The sequence below is a fragment of the Nipponia nippon genome, unplaced genomic scaffold, assembly GCF_047370975.1.
Source record: "Nipponia nippon isolate SJK-2023a ecotype South Korea unplaced genomic scaffold, ASM4737097v1 scaffold_10, whole genome shotgun sequence".
NCBI classification, from domain to species: Eukaryota; Metazoa; Chordata; class Aves; order Pelecaniformes; family Threskiornithidae; genus Nipponia; species Nipponia nippon.
Genome location: NW_028262291.1, coordinates 27,377,879 through 27,397,384, shown reverse-complemented (window position 1 = coordinate 27,397,384; position 19,506 = coordinate 27,377,879). Strand labels below are relative to the sequence as shown.

Genomic DNA, 19,506 nt, shown 5'->3' with positions numbered 1-19,506 from the left:
ATGTTGGGTTTGTTTTGTATTTTGTTTTGTTTTATTTTTAAGTGCCTAGTGTAAAGAATGGGAACCAAGAGGTAGGTCCTGCTTTTGTACTGCCACTATCTTCATGATTAGCCTTAAGTAGCTTGTTCGAGCAATGATGCTGCATTTGTAAGTGGGGATAATGCCAGCCTCCCATGGACACTGCAGTTTACGTGAGCTTCAAAAGTGTTTATAGTCTTTTCAGTTCACTAAATAGAAAATTTCTGATCAAAATTGAATTATAACCATACTTCAGCTCATTCAGAGTGAAGATCGATCCCTAAGTTATGTGCACGATCTTTTTACTGGAACATCTCCTGTTTGTCTGCAGTATCATTAGATAACGTGTCTGAATGGGCACTAGAGAAATAGATAGCCTGGTCGCCCTTGTACCAGATGTAATAACAAAAGGGTGACTGAGCACGTGCTGGTGTTTTAGTGTTGAGACCTTTTCAGTTGCTAAACTGGGGAAAGGTTTTAGTTTACCTTTTGCGTTATTCTGTCTGATTAGAACTTACTGCTTTTGTTTTAATATGTTGATTTTTTTCATTTATTTTTTCCTCCTCATCATTTTCATCGGTAAAGATTACTTTAATCTGGAAGTGGGAAGGGATGTGGATGAAGGTTGGTATGATGTTTTGCTGACCTTTGATCTTGTAGAAACAAAGGCCAAAAGCTGGTTTTTGTGTTTCTGCTTTGGACTTTGTTTTTGAGACAAGTAATCATTCCCTGTGTGTAAAATGAGGAGGAACAGGACTGGTATGGTGAAAACACTAGCAGAGACTCTGCACAGCTGTTTTTGACAACCTTTTACCAGTTGGTTATGTTTTCCTGTCCAATTGTACCGGATAAGGAACATGTCAGGGTTATTTCCATGGGTAAACTTAATGACTGATTTCCATGCATTGGAAGAAAACAGTGATGGGGTTTGCCACTCCACGTTCATGCTTTGCGCCTCATCTTCTGCACTTTGGTGTTCTTTTCTTGACTGTTGTAATCCTGTAGGGCCTTTAATGTTACTACGCAGATATGAAGATGGGATTTCCGTGGAGTAGCTCAGTCTGTTTTATGCATGTGCAAGTGTGTGTGTGTGTGTGCGTGTTCGTGTTCATTTATGTGTGCATGCTGGCTCACTGGGACTCCCACTGGGCACTTCACTGGTTTTTAAATGTTTTTGTCTTTGTTGTACAGGTATAAAATTGCTGCGTTAACTTGTTCTTACCAAGTGTGTGTGGTACCCTGTGTTTCTAACTGTAATGGGAAATGATGCTGGGACTCCATCTCATTGCTGCTGTTTGACCACTTTCCATCTTCCTTTTTAATTTTTATTTCATGCACATCCATTGATATTTTTTCCTCAGTGATGCAGATGGTTTTGATAGTGCCCTTGAAATACAATATGTGCAATAATGTCCTTGAAGATGCAATACTTTGGTTCCACAATGCCAAATTTCAAGTCAAGCACTATCTCTGAGATTAATTATGCTGGCCCTTGTTGTTTTGGGCTTTCAAGCATCCTTCCTGCTCTAGCGTCATTTGGGTTCTGTTTTGAGGGAGGGCTGGGAAGAAGCTGGTAGTTGGATTCTTTTGATGCTGATGGTGGGGAGTGTAGATATTGTAGTACACTACTAATTGTATATTTTGTGTCCCAGTATTTGGGTTAAATACTATAATGGAGATTATTACTGAAGCTGGCCCAGTAAGCAATGAAGGTGGGTTCCCTACAGCATGAGCTGTGCATGATATAACAATTTCCAGCATTCCCTATGCCTGACTTTGGGCTACCTTTCTCACTGGGTAACCAGTACCACATGATCTATACTAGTCACCCCCAATGCATTATGCTTTTACATATAGTGACTAATTTGAAGATGGTTCATGTTGTGGAACTGCATGCCGAGCAGCCAAACTTTTCCTGCCTTTCACCTCCTGCTCCCATTACCATCTTCTCTTTTTCTCTCTGCATTACTCCCATTACTGTTTTCTGCCGATGTGTGATGCTAGAATATGATATATGCTGCTGCTTTTTTGGAGTTTTCATTTTGTTTGAAGTCTGTTACCTGTAATATGAATAGGTGTGTTAGCTAACCTTAGCGTTGCTTGTTACTCTCCTGGGATCAGACTGTTTTCCTCCCACCCCTTGCTCTCATCCTGTTTCCTCTCCCATTTAGGAAACAGACGAGCCCTTGTGGATCAAAAGTCTTCAGTCATTAAGCACAGCCCAACAGTGAAGAGAGAATCTCCATCACCTCAGGGACGAACTAGCAATTCCAGGTAGTATTTTTCATTGCTTTTTGAGTATAAAGTGTTGTTAGGGTGGTCTCATACTTGGCCAGTGTTTCTTCAGAAGTCTAGCTGTTGAAAACTAAATAGGACTTTTCTATGGCCCTAAGCTTGCACATATTATTGTCCAAGAAGATTTGGTATGAATGGTCTTACAGTTAATAGTGCACATACGTATTTTTCTGTGCTCCGAAATGTATCCTCTTTCTGTCTGACATCCAAAAAATTCTGGGTCCCTACTTTAACTCAGTATTTATTCTTCGTAATTGAGTCTGTTCTGAACAAGGTAGTCTAGCCAGCGGAGTTTTAATGCACCATGCAGGGGATCAGCTGAGTCATATGAAGCAGTCTGATTCCATGAATTCATGTGAAACGCTTTTCTCAGCCTTGGGAAGGGACTCAGAGTGGTTCAAGTAAACATACCTGACCTGTGCCTGTGCTTTCTCCTCCCTTTATTATATAGCAGTCATGGGTAGAGTGAAATTTACTTTCAGCTGCTGGGGCTGGGAGACAAGCAAGAACAAGAACTGCAGTTCAGACTGGGGAGTGCAGCAGGTTGCACAGGAGTTCCCTTCTTACCATTCCCTCACCTGTGGCATAACAAGCTGAAGCAGTACACATGCCAAGGCTGCTGCAGTAGTGCTATTAGTAGTGCTGCGCTTCCTCTTTCAAGGAAAGCCTACAGGTCAAATGAGGCAGCTGTGGGAGAAGGTTGTGGCATAGAGGATTCCTACGGATTCTGAGTAGTGCTGTGAAGGTGAGTAGTAGTGTGGTAGCTAGAGGAAAATCTGATTACAGCTTATTATAGGAAATAACAGACAAAATAAAACATTTGATACTAAACCTATAGAACAGAGCTTGGCCTGTGTCCTGTGTGCAGTTATGTTAGCAGCAGGCATGATTTGAACTTCTTTTCTTGTAAACTTAGCTTTGATAGGAAATGCATTTCTGTGTGTGTCCTGGCCGTATCTCTCTTCGCATGCAAGCCAAGGTAAGCAGAGGGCTAACTTTTGCCTGCTTCCTCTTAAATCCATCAGTGAGAACCAGCAGTTCCTGAAGGAGGTGGTACACAACGTTCTTGATGGGCAAGGTGTTGGCTGGCTGAACATGAAGAGAGTCCGACGTCTGCTGGAGAGTGAGCAGCTTCGTGTCTTTGTACTAAGCAAGCTGAATCGCGCGATCCAGTCAGAAGAAGATGCTCGACAGGATGTCATACAGGATGTGGTCAGTGCTGAACTCAGCAGGGTCCTCATACCCAGTGTCTGCTGAGGCTAAATTCGTAGAAAGTTTTTGTTAAATTGCCTCCTAAAAGCTGATGTTTTGGAGTTCATGCTCTTGAATTACTTTCTTTCTTCTGAAATAGTGACGCTAATGGCATTTTCATTGCAGGAGATCAGCCGCAAGGTTTATAAAGGCATGCTGGACTTGCTGAAGTGCACCGTGTTGAGCCTGGAGCAGTCGTATGCAAATGCTGGCCTGGGAGGCATGGCCAGTGTTTTTGGCCTGCTAGAGATAGCACATACGCACTATTACAACAAAGGTAAGAAAAGTGTTTATGAGAATGCAGTGTTTATGAACCAAACAAGATCCTTATTGTGAAGGATCTCTTTTGTGGCTTCTGATATTTCAGGAGTTTTATGACACTTTCAAAATAGGTGAGAACAGTACAATTGTTACCGAAACCTTACAAAGCTTGAAACCATTCTCCTGCACACATGTAACGGGACCAAAGCAAAATAATGGCCATACTGATATTTGATTGAAAATGGAAGCTATGCAGCAAGATATAAACCCTGGGACTTTTACAGATGAAGTGGAAATTCTGAGAGTGGGGACCTTCAGCTAACACTGTCCCAACCATGGTCTTGGAAAGTTATTGCAGACAACCTGAATAGGGGAGGGAAGGTATTTCTAATGTGGAACCATATGAGACTTCTATCTCCCCAACCACCTTGTATTGCACAAAGATTCTTATATCACTAAGTGCTCTTGGAGAGGAAAGTCTGAAAATACGTCTTTATTTTTCAGCTTTGTCTTAAAATCTGATTCTTAATGAAAAATAAGAAAATGCATGCATAAGGAAAAAGAGCAAAAGATGACAAAAAGCTACCACTCTGCATAATATGTGACTCAGCTGTAATCTCAAATGATGAAAAGCTATTTATTTCATTGTAGCAGAGGAGTAACATCTACTAAACACTTTATAGTTGGTGTTCTGGGTGGCTTGCATCAGGGATTTTATGAGTTGGTTTAGATGCCCTGTGGGTTACAGGTGTTCATTTCCAATTGTTGTTAGAATGCTGAGGAAGGTAAGGAAGGCTATGCTAGTTTAACAGTCCTGAATGTGGGGAATAGGCTAATCTTGGTAATTATAAGCCTTTTAGTCTGACACTGGTCCTAAGCAAAATTATAGAGCGGCTGATGTAAAACTCAATGTCTTTAGAGTGAAGTCTTGCTAATGTAATGCCAGATACCATAATCTGATGTTAAGTAGAGTTTACCCAGTAAATTAATTGTGGTCACAGTAGACAATATTTGATGTACACTTCTAAAGCCTTGATACATCTTTGAAGGACTTCTCTTGTTATTGCATGACATCTTGATTTATAGTCAAATTTTAGCTGTTTAGTATGTTTTACCTGTTTTGAATGAGTTGATCTAGATACTTCTAGAAATGTTTTATAGACATTAGTGCCTATCTTAATGTTATTTAACATATAGTAGTGATCTAGTAATCCTAAAATTGTTCAGTTTGCATATGATGCATACTATTTGAACAGGACATGATGGATATAGGTTATTTGTCTAGAGGAAGCTGAATCTTAAGTATGGTTGTGATTAATTTATTTTAATATGGCCAACCTAAGGTCTTGTGTTTAGGAATTTCCTGGTTTTGGCTAGGATAGAGTTAAGTTTCTTCCTAGTAGCTGCTATAGTGCTGTGGTTTGGATTTAGTATGAGAATAATGTTGATAACACACTGATGTTTTAGTTGTTGCTAAGTAGTGCTTACACTAGCCAAGGACTTTTCAGCTTCCTGTGCTCTGCCAGGTGCAGAAGAAGCTGGGAGGGGGCACAGCCAGGGGGGCTGACCCAGACTGGCCAAAGGGTTATTCCATTCCATGTGACATCACGCTCACTATATAAACTGGGGGAGTTGCTGGGGGGCAGTGACCACTGCTTGGGGACGGGCTGGGTATTGGTTTGCAGGTGGTGAGCAATTGCATCGTGCATCACTTTGTATATTCTTTTTTTAAAATATCATTATTATTTTACTTTATTTCAGTTATTAAACTGTTCTTATCTCAACCCACGAGTTTTTTCACTTTCACTCTTCTGAGTCGCTCTCCCATCTCACCAGAGGCAGGGGAGTAAGCGAGCGGCTGTGTGGTGCTTAGTTGCCAGCTAGGGTTAAACCATGACAAGGAACAAGGACAGCTAGCAATAACAGCAGGATTGGGAACTATGTCCTAGGAGGCAGTGTCTCTGAAAATGGTAGCTATGATGTGTGAACTTCCCACTGTTTACTGTGTCTGTAAAAACTGGAGAGTGGGGCACTGTGTAAACCTGGGAATAGAGATGTGGGATGCAGCTATTGTATTCTCTCTGGATATGTCACTAACAAGACCCACAGCTGAGGTAGTGCTTCCAGTTCTGATCATCACATCTTGGAAAAATTTAGGAGGTTTCTGAAAAGACCTACAAGGAATTGGGAAAACACTTTTGCTCTGAAAGATGGAGGTGTTCAGTCTGTTGAATGTTAGGTGTTGATTGTTTTCAGTTATTATCTAAATGGAAAGGTGTTGCTGATAAAATCTTTAATCTACGGGAGAAAGGTGTCACACGGTCTAGTGGTATGACAAATTTAGATACTAGGATATGAAGTTTTGACTATTAGCCTCATCAGCTATTGGAACAGTTTGTGCAGGATTAGAGGAAGTTCTTTATGGAAGAACTAATTTTAATTATTCTATTCTGAAAGTTTTTCTGTAATTCAAACTGTGGAGTTTGATACAGAGAAATAATCCAAACTGCCTTTGGGGACGTATAATTATAGGAAGTCTTGAAGAATGGTCAAAGAGCTATAGCTGATAGTTTTTCAGTGTAACCTAACTAAAGTTTCATTTAGTGTTACCCATCAAAGATGATTGTCATCTTTTCACTGTGAGAGGAGTTTGTTTATATTCTAGAAGTGATGTTCTGGGTAGTTCAGGCAGAGTTGTTTAATTTTGTGCAACTCAGCAGAGGAGATACTACAGTTACTGTGTCAAAGAAGATTCCTAGGTTTCAAATATACAGGAAGGAGACAACTTGAGTATCCCAAAACCAGCACTCTGGCTTTCTCCTCTACCGTTTCCACCAGTGTGTCAGACTATCGGCGAGCCGTGGTGACCTATGGGAACAAAGGTGGGACTGAGCTGTTTCAGTGCCAGGCTTAATGATTTAGGTGAGACCATCTGTCTCATCTTCCTTCTTCTGCTCTCATTTCCTTATGTTTTTTCTTTTTTTTTTTTTTTAACACTTTTTGGTTTTTTTTCTTTAAAGAACCAGAAAAGAGAAAACGAAGTCCAACAGATGGATCTGTCACTCCAGTTGGCAGGGATCCTGCATCATCTCCGAGAGTGGAGCCAAAACCTGTGATGCAGCTGCCGGTACCTCAGCCGATGCCAAAGGCACCGAGCCCTACAGGCAAAGGGCCAAGGGAGTTTGACACGAGGAGTCTAAAGGAAGAAAATTTTATTGCTTCCATTGGTGTGTATTGAGGTGCATGTGAAGTGCAGGAGGGTCTTCTATTTTGGCATTAGGTTCTATTTGCATTCTCTCCATTTTGACACACTGCATTGCTGCTGTAACATGCTTCATTTACACTTTGGATCACAAGGAACAATCATATGTGTTTTCACTCTACTCTTGGATAAACTATCCAGGGCAGTTTTCTCCCAGAAGCTTTCTAATCTTAATTGTTTCTGAATTTCATTACACTTCAGACAACTTTATATTTTGCTCTGTGATTGATGTTTTCAAGCAACAGGAAATGGCAAAAGGGAAACAGGGCCAGCAGGACTTTGGAAAGGGCAACTGTGGAAGGGACTACATGAAACAAAAGTTTTCTAGTCATTGCTGACTACCTGTGGGTTATCTAGATTGCATCCTGATAGAAGTGGGACCCAGGATCTGCTGATTGTTAATAACAAAAACTGCTAAAAGGATTTTAGTTGTAGTGTTACAGTTTCAGTGAGCAGGACTGATGGATCTTCCTTCTATGCAATAGCAAATAGAATGCGTGTCTTTCTAAACAGCATCTGCTAGGCTGGTCACTGGAAATTTTCCCAGTCTAATTTCTTAGCTGGTATAGCTTTTCCCTATGTCTGGGAAAAAGTGAGAGGTAGGCTTTAAACTGTTTTACCTAAAAAAAGGGCTTTACAGATTTGGGGCGGGGTGGAGGGGAGAAAAAAAAAAATTTGGTTGGATCCAACGTGCTGTGGATTGTAAACAAGAGAAAAGTACTATCAGCATATGAGAGAAATTCTTTGTCAACTCCAAAAAAAGTCATGTTAAATTTTAGCCGTCACTTCTTATAGCCTGTTTAAAAGAACTTTTTAACGGAATCATTGTATGAAAGATTAATCTTCTGAAAGCAGCGTGCTACTGTGAGGCTGTACCTGCAGTATGTGGCATAAGACAAGGGAATGTCTGTTTTGGGCAGTAATGTGGCAGGAGTGCAGACATTCGTTGTTATACCCACATAACAGCTGCAGGCTGAGTGGTGTCGAGTCCTTCTGAACTGATACTGAATGCCTCTGACTTGATTTGCTTTCTTGTTTCAAGAGGTAATCTATGGAGGCAGTTGCTCAGAAACTAGTCTTGCACTGTCTTTGAAAATCTCTCAGGGACCTCTAAGAGACTCAGATTTCCAGCATTTCAGCGTAGTGGTTTGGTTCACTCTGGGTACTTAATTTCTTTTCTGTAGAAAAGAGAAGAAGGAAAGTATGCTTCTGACACAACTAGGAATAAAACAGACGCTAGGGCAGCATTCTATTAAAGAATGAAGAGAGATCTTTTGATTGGATTGCTGAGACTGCTCCTTTCCCTGAGATGAAATTAAAGCCTCATGGAAATGGAAATCATAGAGATCAGACAGTCCATGTTTGTGATGCATCATAAGAAGTGCTTTTCAAAAAAAGTGCTACTTAATATGTTAACTACTGTTGCCAGAATATTAGCCTTAAACAATTCACAGTGTTCAAGGATAAGCAGGTCCACAGGTCAATTCTTATTGGTGGTTCTGATGCTCTAATGATTTCCACTTGTCTTCTATGGAACTAAGTTACAAGAAGGATGTGGTTTCACCAAAATTGATCAAAGTTTGAAAGACTTTAATGTTTTTTCTGAAGCCTTCTTTTCTAACTGGTTTTGTCTGTCACGAACTAGTATGCAAGTCAGTCTTCAAGAAATTGCTGTAAAAACAACGTAGTGTCCATGTTCATCTGACTTGAGATCTCGAAGTAAAGGGAATTTCTCTTGTGTTGCAGAAAGATGAGTTAAAGCTGCTTGGCTATTATACTTACTTTATGTTCTGTTATGGAAGCTTCAGTATAAGACAATGCTTTGGATATACAGGACCAGAGTTAGTCATGGCTAGGCTGAAATTCCTTCTGTAGAGAAATGCAGACTTTCTCATTCAAACTAACTTCTTTAGGGAAGAAGCATTTGGTAAACATTTACGTGTTGCTGAAATAACAAAGTATTTGTAAGTAATTGCATTTAAACATGAGAAAAAAATGGATTTATGTGAAGATGATCCAACACTGGAACAGGTTGCCTGGAAAGGTTGTGGGTTCTCCATCTGTGGAGATAGTGAACACCTGACTGGACATGGTCCTGTGGCAGCCTGCTCTAGTTGACCCTGCTTTGAGGGAGATTTGACCAGATGAACTCCAGAGGTCCCTGTGAACCTCAGCAGTTCCTTCATTCTATGAAGTCTGGAGGTGCTTACAACCTCAGATTGCAGATATGTAAATGAAACTCTCAATGAATCTGTTGGTATTGTATGGACAAAACACAAACTGGGCTGCTAACCTTTTGACCTAGTTACAAGAGAAAATACTAGAATGAAAAGTAAGTCATCAGCATGATGGAGTAAAATCGTGTACGGCACCGGTTGCAATCGCCATACATAAAGTGTATGTCAGTGTGGCGATTAAACTGCATCTCTGAGATCTAGAGGCATGGTAGGTGAATGTGTGCAGTTTTCTTGCACTACAGGAGCAACAGCCAGGAGGTTCACAGAGTTTTCCAGAGTTCAGAGTGGACATGTTCCTGCTTGGCCCCCTTTTCTTGTTCACTTTTCGGAAAGATTATGGTTTCTTGTGTACCTCTCAAGTATGTAGGATGCTCCCTCGTAACAGGGAAGGCTGTTGGTATTCAAAATTCTTATTTCTGAGGTGAAGAGTGATGGATTTTTATCAGTTGAGGACTGATCTTTGCTGTGCTTTAATACCTAATTGCTTAGCTAGGAACTTTATTGTGAAGATGATGCTTCTGATACTTTGTTTCCTAAAAGATCACCAATTATTTGCTTACTTCTGGGGTTCTTGTCTTCCAGGGTCCATGGTCATCACCTGTAGCGTTGGCCTTTTTATTAGGACATTGGTGGCTTTAAAGTTGATAGTTAATAATTTCCTCCTTTATGTTAGTGGTTAGTTTGGTTTTATTGCATACTCGCAGTAACTGTTAATGAAAATGTCAGTACTTACTGAAGTTTCCATTACCGTTTTTTAAACAATTGTTTAATGGTGGCAGATCACTGTATTTTGACTTTTTTTTCAAAACAGAAAAGAGAGTGCTACCTACTTTGTCTGCATCAGATCCTTTCTGGACCTGCCGTCCTGTGTAATTCAGGCTCGTGTAACAAAATCATAGGCATAGTATTTTATGCCCCTTGAGTTTATTTGAGGTTTTCCTTTTCTTCTTTGAGAAAGTAGTTGAGAGTAAAATCTAGGCTGTTTTTAATGTGCTAGGATATATTCTACCCTAAATTAACAGGCAAGTCAGCTAAAAGTAATTTAATGGCAGGTATTGTAGCTTTCAGCCTGGTGGTTTTGAAGTAAAGCCATATAGACTGAGCACTTAAGAGGCCAGGTGTTTTCAAAGCCCTTTTACAAATTCAGTACATCCTAAAGAGATTGTTATCTGTGTCATTGTGTGCTCAGCTAGATAAGCCTATAGGATGCTGTTTGGATCCATAATCAACTTTATCCTATCCATCTATGTACTTATGAAAGTTGAAGGAACATCCATCAATCATGAAGCAGGTATAGAAATCAGTTGGGTAGCAGCTGTCTTTCTAGCTTTTTCTTCCTTGCTACATTTGCCTTGCTCCTGATATGTTTAATAATAATAATAATAATACTTTGGAGCCTTCCTCCGCAATCGTAACACTATCCTATTAAAATTTTTTTTTTCAGTAGACATTTTGCTAAACAGAACTTTTTTAGAGCCGGTCTTGCCCTAATTTCTGCCATTTGCAGGGTGGGATGCGTTTCTGACACTTCAGGTGGCCTTTTAGTTGCTCAGCAAGTTTCCTTGAAGAGCAGTAGAAGAACATTGTACTTCTTTTTCCTTCCCTTTGCCTTTGCTGCTTGAGTATCTTCCTCTGTAGCATTCCCAGCTTTAACCGTGCTAGTGAGAGAGGAGAGTGCCCAGCGTTCAGTCAGTTCAGCATGTCAGCTCGTAACGTTTCCTTTGGCCAACAGGCCAGCACCTGGAATGATTTGATGTTTCTGAGCAGAAAAGATGACTGCGTTTCAGAGGGTTGAGGAATGTGAGTGATAGAAATGTGCAAGTGCCTCATCACTGTTTCGTCTCAGGGTTAAGCTTCAAATGAAAAGAGTGCATGCAGACTTCAGACTTTTTTCCTTTTCTCTGCATTGTATCCTCTTATGGAATTCCTTGACTTGGAGTGCTGTGACCTAATTTGAATTTTGGAAGTTGGCATTAAGCATGACTGATACCTTGCTCATTTTTGTTCTTCTTCCCTATTTCCCATTCTTTGTTGCCTGATAGGAACAAGTGGATGCAGAGAATGTCAGCTTTTTGCATGTGGGACTGATTGATAGGCAGAGCCAAGCATTTACTGAGAATGCTGTCAGGTCAAAAATAACTTGTTGTACTTGTAAACTTTGTAATAATTTTTAAGACATAATATTGGTTAAATATTGTGTTAACCTACAGTTTTAATTTTCTTGGAGTTGCTGCTGCTGTTTTTGTGCCTTTTCTTTTCAATGATATAAACTAGAGACATTAAAATGTTTCTGTTAATTAGAGCTTCTGTGATGCCTATGTTTTGGAAGAATAAATATCTGACAATCTTAAAGGCCTTTCTCAGGAAAGGTGATTAATTGCATTATGTATGTTCATAATAGCTGTTTTTCCTTAGTTGGCTTACTGTATGAGGTCATCTCTAACACTTGAGTTCTGTAAATGAGAGATGATGCAGTGCTTGATTCCTAACATTGATTTCTTTTAAAATGGTGTTAATTAACCCTTCACTCAGTAGCTTTTGTAAATTTCTGGTTGGTTTTTTGATGGTGTTTTTTTTTTTTTTTGAGATGAAGGGGTGGGGTTTTTGTTTCAAGTTTTTGGTTTTGTGTTTTGTTTTTTGTTTTTTTTTTTTTTTTCCCCATTTTCACCTGTCTGACCAGCCGCTGACTCTTTCTCTTTCTCTCCTGCTTTCAATGCATCTTGGGTAGAATTGTGGAACAAGCACCAGGAAGTGAAAAAGCAAAAATCTTTGGAAAAAACGAGTAAGGAAATTAAAAAACGTAGACACTGACTCCTCCAGCCTCCCCATAACTGCCAACTCCCCAGGTGCAGGGTGAGCTTGCATCTATGGCACACAGTTTTTATGCCCACAAGAATAAAGGTCTATCAAGAAAGCCTGTGTTAGAGAGGAGACCAAACAGATCAGTTTGCTTTGGGGAAATTGTGTTCAAATGTCTCTTTTTTTTTTTTTTTTTTTTTTTCCCCTTTCTTTTTTTTCCTCCCCTGAATGTTGCCTTCTTCAAAGAAGGGGAAGCAGATATTGTGCATCCTCACCATATCAGATATATATGGAAGGATTTTAAGATATTCCATCTCCTTTCTTAAAAGTTAAAGACCAGTTTTACTTAACAAGTCTTTGACATGAATATATTGATTGACTGATGGAATGTTACTGGAATGAAGAATTCTTTGTTCTTTCAATCCGTGGGATGGCAAATTATATTACGTGGTATCAACCATGAACAGTTTATGAGCACTGTCAGTCTGCAACAAGAAATACTTTTGAGGGGGAGAGAGAAGGTGTATGTGAAGAATTGTATTTAGTGATGGCTGTTAGAGAATAGCCTCATAATAAGGAATCAACCTGATTTTGGTTTTTATATCCCATGTTAAAGGAGGAGTGAAATAGTCTGAGGCTGTTTGCAGAGTCTAAATAGTAGTCTAAATCTACACAAATCTTAACATCTATTGAAATATGATATGGAATAAAATATTGAATATGTATTATCTGCAGGTGTAGTACAAGGTTTTGCTCTTTTTGGTTATCACTGTTGTAAACAGGGACATATGAGATAAGGATAATAGCTAGTTCATAATAACCGTGATGTGGTGTTTCCTAACCATAAGTGTAGTTTCTGCTTTGCAGAGCTGATGCCCTTTTTGCAGACTGAAGGTTGGGGAGGATTAATAGCTAATATGAATGGGTGAAAATTCCTGATGTTCTGACTAAGCCTGGATTTGCTACGTTAGTTTTAGGTTCCTCAGTCACATACTTCAGTTAAGTGAGCATCTGGAGTTAGTTCAGAGAGAATGGAGCAAATGGGGCACCTCTGCAGTACAGCTTACTATGTTTAAGATCCGAATTGCTTTCTGCTGAGGTAGGGGTGCGTGTGAGACAGACACACAGCACATGCACACACCTGCTGTCCCAAACTGGGCCTTTCAGGTAGGTGCCTACATTGGGAGGGATAAATTGAGGTTTTAGTGGTTTATGCATATTAGACATACAACTCCATAAAGAAGGGAAGGGGAAGTTTGTAAGTGCCTGTAAATTAATAGTGACAACAATGTGATTGTGGTTATTGTGCTCCTTAAACTCAGTTAGTGGTACTGCCCACAGCTGTCAAGTACCTGAACTGCTTCAGTCAGTTTCACTTGCTTTAAAAGTCAAATTGCCAGAAATATATCTGAGTTATGTGTTGGGACAGGGAACTCTTAAACTGCTTAAAACACACAGCTGAAGTTTAGTGTTCTTGCTGTAGTAATGACATATAAAACTTTTTGCTGCATTGTTATTCAGAACTAGAAATGGTGGACATTTGAATGAGTGGAAATAGACCTCTAGAAGCGAGCAGCGTGTATTTCAGTGGAAAATAAGATTCCAAATTCTTAGGGTATTTTTAGTTATTTTTCTTTTTTTTGTAAATTTTGTTTATACTCTCTCTTTGTTAGAATCTTCGATGATTTGATTTACAGTAACTAAGGCATATGGATTTAGAGGCAGAATACTGTAACAAATGAACAACACTTTCTGTAAAACGCTTCACATGGAGAATTGGTGGTTGAGTAGTAAGCTAGTACGGTCTGCACAGCCCGCTTATGGCTTTGCTATTCATGAGTTTACATACCATCTCAAACTCACTCCCACAAATCTTTGTATATTATCCTTCTCTCTCTCTCTCTCTCCTCCCTTCCCTTTTTCTTTCCTTTTCGCTGTCTTACCCTCTCTAATATTACATATAATATAAACATGTTCATAATTCCCAGGTTGTTGTGATCAGTGGTTATAAGAGATAGTGGCATTGTTTGCTTAGAGATACTGGATATGGTCATGGGTATATAATACAAATATTCCAGCTGCTGATCATGTCTTCCTGTTACTGAATAGTTGGCAGATATGGATATGGCAGAAGTGTTGCATTCAGTCTCTTCCCCTTTCTGAGAGTAGTGACATTCTGTGTACAGTCTATAACATGTTCTTTTCTTGCCTTGTCATTTACCTCGTCCAGTGCTTATCCAAATTTCTTTTCAGGCTCTACCTCACCATCATTCTTTTTTCCTTCTGCCATCCCATCAGAGGGCAATAGATGATGCGATTCTAGAACTGCATGGGAGATTGAACATAAAGTTCTTTATTCTTTTTTTCGCCTTTTTTGTTTTCGGATCGGCGGGTTAATGAATGCATGATTTAAGGCTTGCTAATTCCCTCTCTCACTACTGACCTCTGTGATTGCCAACTCTGGAGAGCCATTTGTTAGTGTAATTGGGGAATGTTGTGAAGTACAGCATCATACAAGCTTTGTCCTTGAAATTCTTCCTTGTGTAATACCAATTGCTGCCCTTTATGTTCTTCTCGTGTGTTGCCTGATTTTTGCCTAGATAGTTGCTGCGGGCAACCTAACAAACTCAGTCCAAGACTTTGAGCAAATTAGCTGTTAAAAAAAGGATTCTCACTTTAAGTAAATAGGTATCCTTTATTTTACCAAGAATAAAGGAACTGGCTTCCTAGAGTTGAATGGCAACTGCTCTGCATGTGTTATTGTAACTGGAAGCTACTTGACCTTTGTCTGTCCTCTTTTCTCTCTTGAATGGCTAACAAAGGTACTGTTTAGTGATAGTCACTCCTGGACTATGCCGTTTGGAGTATTTGAAATTCAAACTAATGTTTGAAGAATGGCAGATGTGTCCTGCTGGCCTTGTTGTTTACAGTACCAAGGAAGAAAAAAAAAAAAAAAATCAAAGGAATGAGAAAGCAAATTTGTTTTCTTGGTACTGTTCCTGCTTTTAGTCTGTCATCTGCTTTCTGCTATACTGTTTTTTCTTGGTACAGTAATGCTATACTTTTTCCTTTGTTCAGGGCCAGAAGGTGCGAAACACTTTGATTTGGGAGAAACGGATGAGAAAAAATCCCAAATCAGTGCAGACAGTGGCCTCAGTTTGGCCTCAGGTTCTCAGGTCAGTGGCTCCTATGCTTGCTTTATTTATGTGGTAAGAGAGAGGATTCTTCTATTCACTACTTAATTGTGGGAAGACTTCTAGGGTTTGAGCATTCTTGAAAGGCTCATTCAGTAAAATTTCTTCCCCCCTTCCTGTAGGGGACTGATCTTTGCAAACTCCTCAATGGTATGACCCCATGATCTTTTTGACATGCAGGCAGTAATTCCTATTTGGCTGGCTAAATAAACCAAGGAAGCATAAGGTGTGTGATTCAAGACCCCAAAGGAATGGGAAGTGATGTTCTCTCTTTACGATAAAAACTAATGTGACTTTTCTTCCTGTTCTTTATATGTTTTGATTGCAGAAGAGTGATTTCGACTCTATTCCCAGTGGAGGACCAGCAGTTATGGTCCGAAGTACAAGCCAGGATTCTGAAGTTAGCACAGTGGTAGGATATGCCCAAAGTGAAATCGTGATGTGATTCACTGCTTGCTAAAGTGAGGGAGGGCATTTCGTGTCTACATTTTGTGTGGTATGGCTGCATACTGTCGTGTGTGTAACGTATGTCTATGAGTTCTCTCTCCTGGGCCTTTGAGTGGGTGGCAAGCATGTGTGTCTGACAGAACATACACAGTGCTTTATTAGCAGGTTGCATCCTTCATATATGGTGCTGGTTGCTTTAACGTATTCCTACATATTGGTGTATTTAGGGAACTGGTGGATTGCAAGAATTTTATAAATATGCCTTAGTTGTATATAAGCCATCTATAAAGAACAGAAGTTTAAAAACGAAACCTGAGAACAAAATAGGCAGACTGTTTGATGCATTAAAAACAAGAACAAACTTTCTGATGTATTACCTTAAAGCACTTCAATCATATCAAAATATGTCTGCTTGCTTTCCGATTGACTGTAGGGCCTAGAGGGAAAAGGTAGCAGGAATGCATTCAGTAAAAAGAGAATGAGCCTTCTGCCTACCACACCTTATCTGATATGGCATATTCCAGGGACAAAACCCAAGGAACTTTCCTTTTTGATGTCGTTGGTTTTTCTTCTCTCTAAACTGCTGCGTACCTGTGAATATCTGGCTTTCCATGATATTTTCCCAGCCTGTAACAAGAATAATACTCTGATTGTCTTTCTCTAATGGACCCAGAAATTGTATTCTATGGGATACTGCCCCAGATAGAAGAGAGGTCTAGAAGAGCTGGTTGATATTCAGGTATGTCCTCCTCCAAGCTCAAGAAAGGTCTGTCCTGGCAAGTAGGAAACCAAGGCAGCAGGAGGCCTGCATGGATGAGCAAAGAGCTCCTAACTGAACTCGGACATAAAAAGGAAGTATACAAGAGGTGGAAGCAGGGGCAGGTGGCCCAGGAGGAGCATACATTTGCTGTCTCATCTTGCAGGGATAGGGTTAGGAAAGCCAATATGGATCCGGAGTTGAATCTGGCAAGGAATGTGAATGGAAACAGGAAAAGATTCTGTAAGTACATAAGCAGCAAGAGAAAGGACTAGGGAAAACATGGGCCTCCTGCTGAATGGGGCAGGGGAACTGGTGACAGGTGGAAAAGACTGAGGGACTTGGGGCATTCTTTGCCTCAGTCTTTACCAGTGAAACTGGCCTTCAGGAATCCCAGGAGAGGTTCCTGAAGACTGGAAGACAGCAAATACCACTCTTGTCTTCAAGAAGGGCAAGAAGGAAGATCTGGGGAGCTACAGGCTGGCCAGCCTCGCCTCAGTCCTTGGGAAAGGTGATGGACAAAATCTTCCTGGAAAATGTTTCTGAACACATGAAAGACAAGAGGGTGAATGGGACTAGCCATCATGGATTTACAAAGGGGTAGCCATGCTCAACCAACTGGATAGCTTTCTACAATGAGATGACTAACTTGGTGGATGAGGGAAGATGTTGTGTACCTCAACTTCTGTAAAGCTTTTGACACTGTCTCCTGTAACATAGACAAGCTGACAAAGTATGGGTTAGGTAAGTGGACAGTGAGGTGGACTGAAAACTGGCTGAACGACTAGGCCCAAAGGGTTGTGATCAGTGGCACAAAGTCCAGCTGGAGACAAGTCACTAGTAGTGTACCCCTGGGGTCAGTACTGCGGCCAATACTGTTCAGCATCTTCACTGATGACCTGGATGATGGTACAGAGCAAATTTGCGGGTGATACAAAACTGGGAGGAGTGACTGACACACCAGAGGGTTGTGCCACCATTCAGAGGGACTTCAACAGGCTGAAGAACTGGGCAGAGAGGAATCTATGAAGTTCAACAAGGGGAAAATGCCAGGTCCTACATCTGGGGAGGGATAACCCCAGGCACCAGTACATGCTAGCAGCTGACCAGCTGGAAAGCAGCTTTGTTGGAAAGGACCTTGGGATCCTGGTGGACAACAAGCTGACTCATGGCAGAAAAGGCCAATGGTATTCTGGGCTGTATTAGGAAGAACATTGTCAGCAGGTCAGAGGAGGTGATCCTTCTGCTTTTCTCGGCAGCGGTGAGGCTGCATCTAGAGTATTATGTCCAGTTCTGGGCTCCCCAGTACAAGAAGGATAAGGACTTACTGGAGTGAGTCCAGCTCAAGGCCACACAGACTGGAGGGACTGGAGCGTCTTTCATGAGAGGAGAGACTGAGAGAGCTGGGAGTCCTCAGCCTGGAGAAGAGAAGGCTCGGAGGGGATCTTATCAATGGATATAAATACCTGATAGGAGGGAATGAAGGCAAGGGAGCCAGACTCTTCTCAGTAGTACCCACTGGCAGGACAAGAGGCAGTCAACACAAAAATTAAAGCACAGGAAATTCCATCTGAACACAAGAAAACACTTTTTTACTTTGAGGGTGGTCAAACACTGGAGCAGTTTGCCCAGAGAGGCTGTGGATTCTCCATTTGTGGAGATTTTAAAAACCTGACTGGACATGGTCCTCAGCAACGTACTCTAGCTGCCCCTGCTTGTTGGCCTTCAGTTGTACTGCTTCTTATTTTGTGCCTTAAGAAGAAACATTTTACAACTTTTCTCTCCACAGTGTCTTTGTCTATTGAAGGTAACTGCTTTGTTTTTCTCCACAGGTTAGTAACAGTTCCGGAGAGACATTAGGAGCAGACAGTGACTTGAGTAGCAATGCTGGTGATGGCCCAAGTGTGGAAAATGGTGGCAATTTGGCAGGATCCAGAGGCACTGTGTCAGACAGTGAAATTGAGACAAACTCTGCAACGAGCTCCATTTTTGTAAGGGCATTGCAGACTTCCCTGTTTTATTTTTCTTTGCCTTTTTTTTTTAATTAAATCTTGTAATCATTTCAATGTGTGTGCATGTGTGGAAGAGGATCTCTGATTCTCTTCTAAGCGTTAATCAGCAATGACTTACAATATTAAAATACTAAAGATGTAATTTTGTATGGATCCACATAAGTTTCTTCATTTCCTGTGCAATACATGGTACTATGAGAATAGTAGATTCACATCTTGCACCATGTTACAGGCTCTAGCAATATTTAATTCCCCCTCGTTCAATATTTGCCTCAACCAAATGGACATTTAATCGCCCTTCAGAGGCAAAACAACGTTGATGGGCTTTGTTTGACCTTATCTGCTCCTAAGAGGAACAGATTCCCCTGTTCCTTAGGAGCAGCTGTTTGATACAGGAAAGGGATGACCCCTTGCAGGTTTAGCAGCCGTTCTGTTTCTTTAAAACATTACTTTAATCCTATTTGAAATGTAATCATAACTTTTAAATATATTTTCCTAGTTGGAAGACCTGTATGCAGTAAAATTAAAATGATCTTGAGAGTACTTCGTGTTCATTTTGTTTTTTGAAGTCCTTGATTATTGGGTATAACTTCTAATATACGTCTTACCAAGAAAATAATTATACACTCGATTTGGCTAAATCAAGCTGTCAGCCAAATATGAAGACAACTTGCAATGCCTTAAGATTGGTCTCACTCTGTTCATTATTTTATAATCCTGATAAGACTGTAAAACCCTTTACAGGGCTTCTGCTAATTTTAAGCAACAAACAAAATAATTGTGCTTCATTGCAGATTTCTTCTAAAAGCATGAAAATGATGTAACCATATCCACTTATTTAGCTGCAAGACGGTGTCTTAGTTACTAAAGAGTTAGAATTTTTTTTTAAACACTTAGTTTTCTGCATTTTTCTGCTTGATTAATGAAACTAAATGGAATTCTAAGATCCCTTACAACAGATTTAGAACAAAGA

The 19,506-nt window shown here is 40.3% G+C and overlaps 1 protein-coding gene across 21 annotated transcripts in view; it reads left to right on the top strand.

Moving 5' to 3' along the window:
- The window catches only part of MADD (MAP kinase activating death domain), a 76,317-nt gene that overhangs the window by 32,757 nt on the left and 24,054 nt on the right, over nt 1-19,506 (top strand). For 9 of the 21 annotated variants that reach the window (XM_087746089.1, XM_087746087.1, XM_087746085.1 and 6 more), the window contains 9 exons: nt 1,671-1,730; nt 2,190-2,292; nt 3,339-3,525; nt 3,691-3,841; nt 6,846-7,052; nt 12,053-12,106; nt 15,202-15,299; nt 15,646-15,729; nt 18,354-18,512. In XM_087746089.1, the coding sequence (XP_087602215.1) occupies nt 1,671-1,730; nt 2,190-2,292; nt 3,339-3,525; nt 3,691-3,841; nt 6,846-7,052; nt 12,053-12,106; nt 15,202-15,299; nt 15,646-15,729; nt 18,354-18,512 (1,103 nt within the window). The remainder of the gene's footprint in view (nt 1-1,670; nt 1,731-2,189; nt 2,293-3,338; nt 3,526-3,690; nt 3,842-6,845; nt 7,053-12,052; nt 12,107-15,201; nt 15,300-15,645; nt 15,730-18,353; nt 18,513-19,506) is intronic. The other 12 variants (XM_087746098.1, XM_087746093.1, XM_087746084.1 and 9 more) reach the window with 3 other exon arrangements.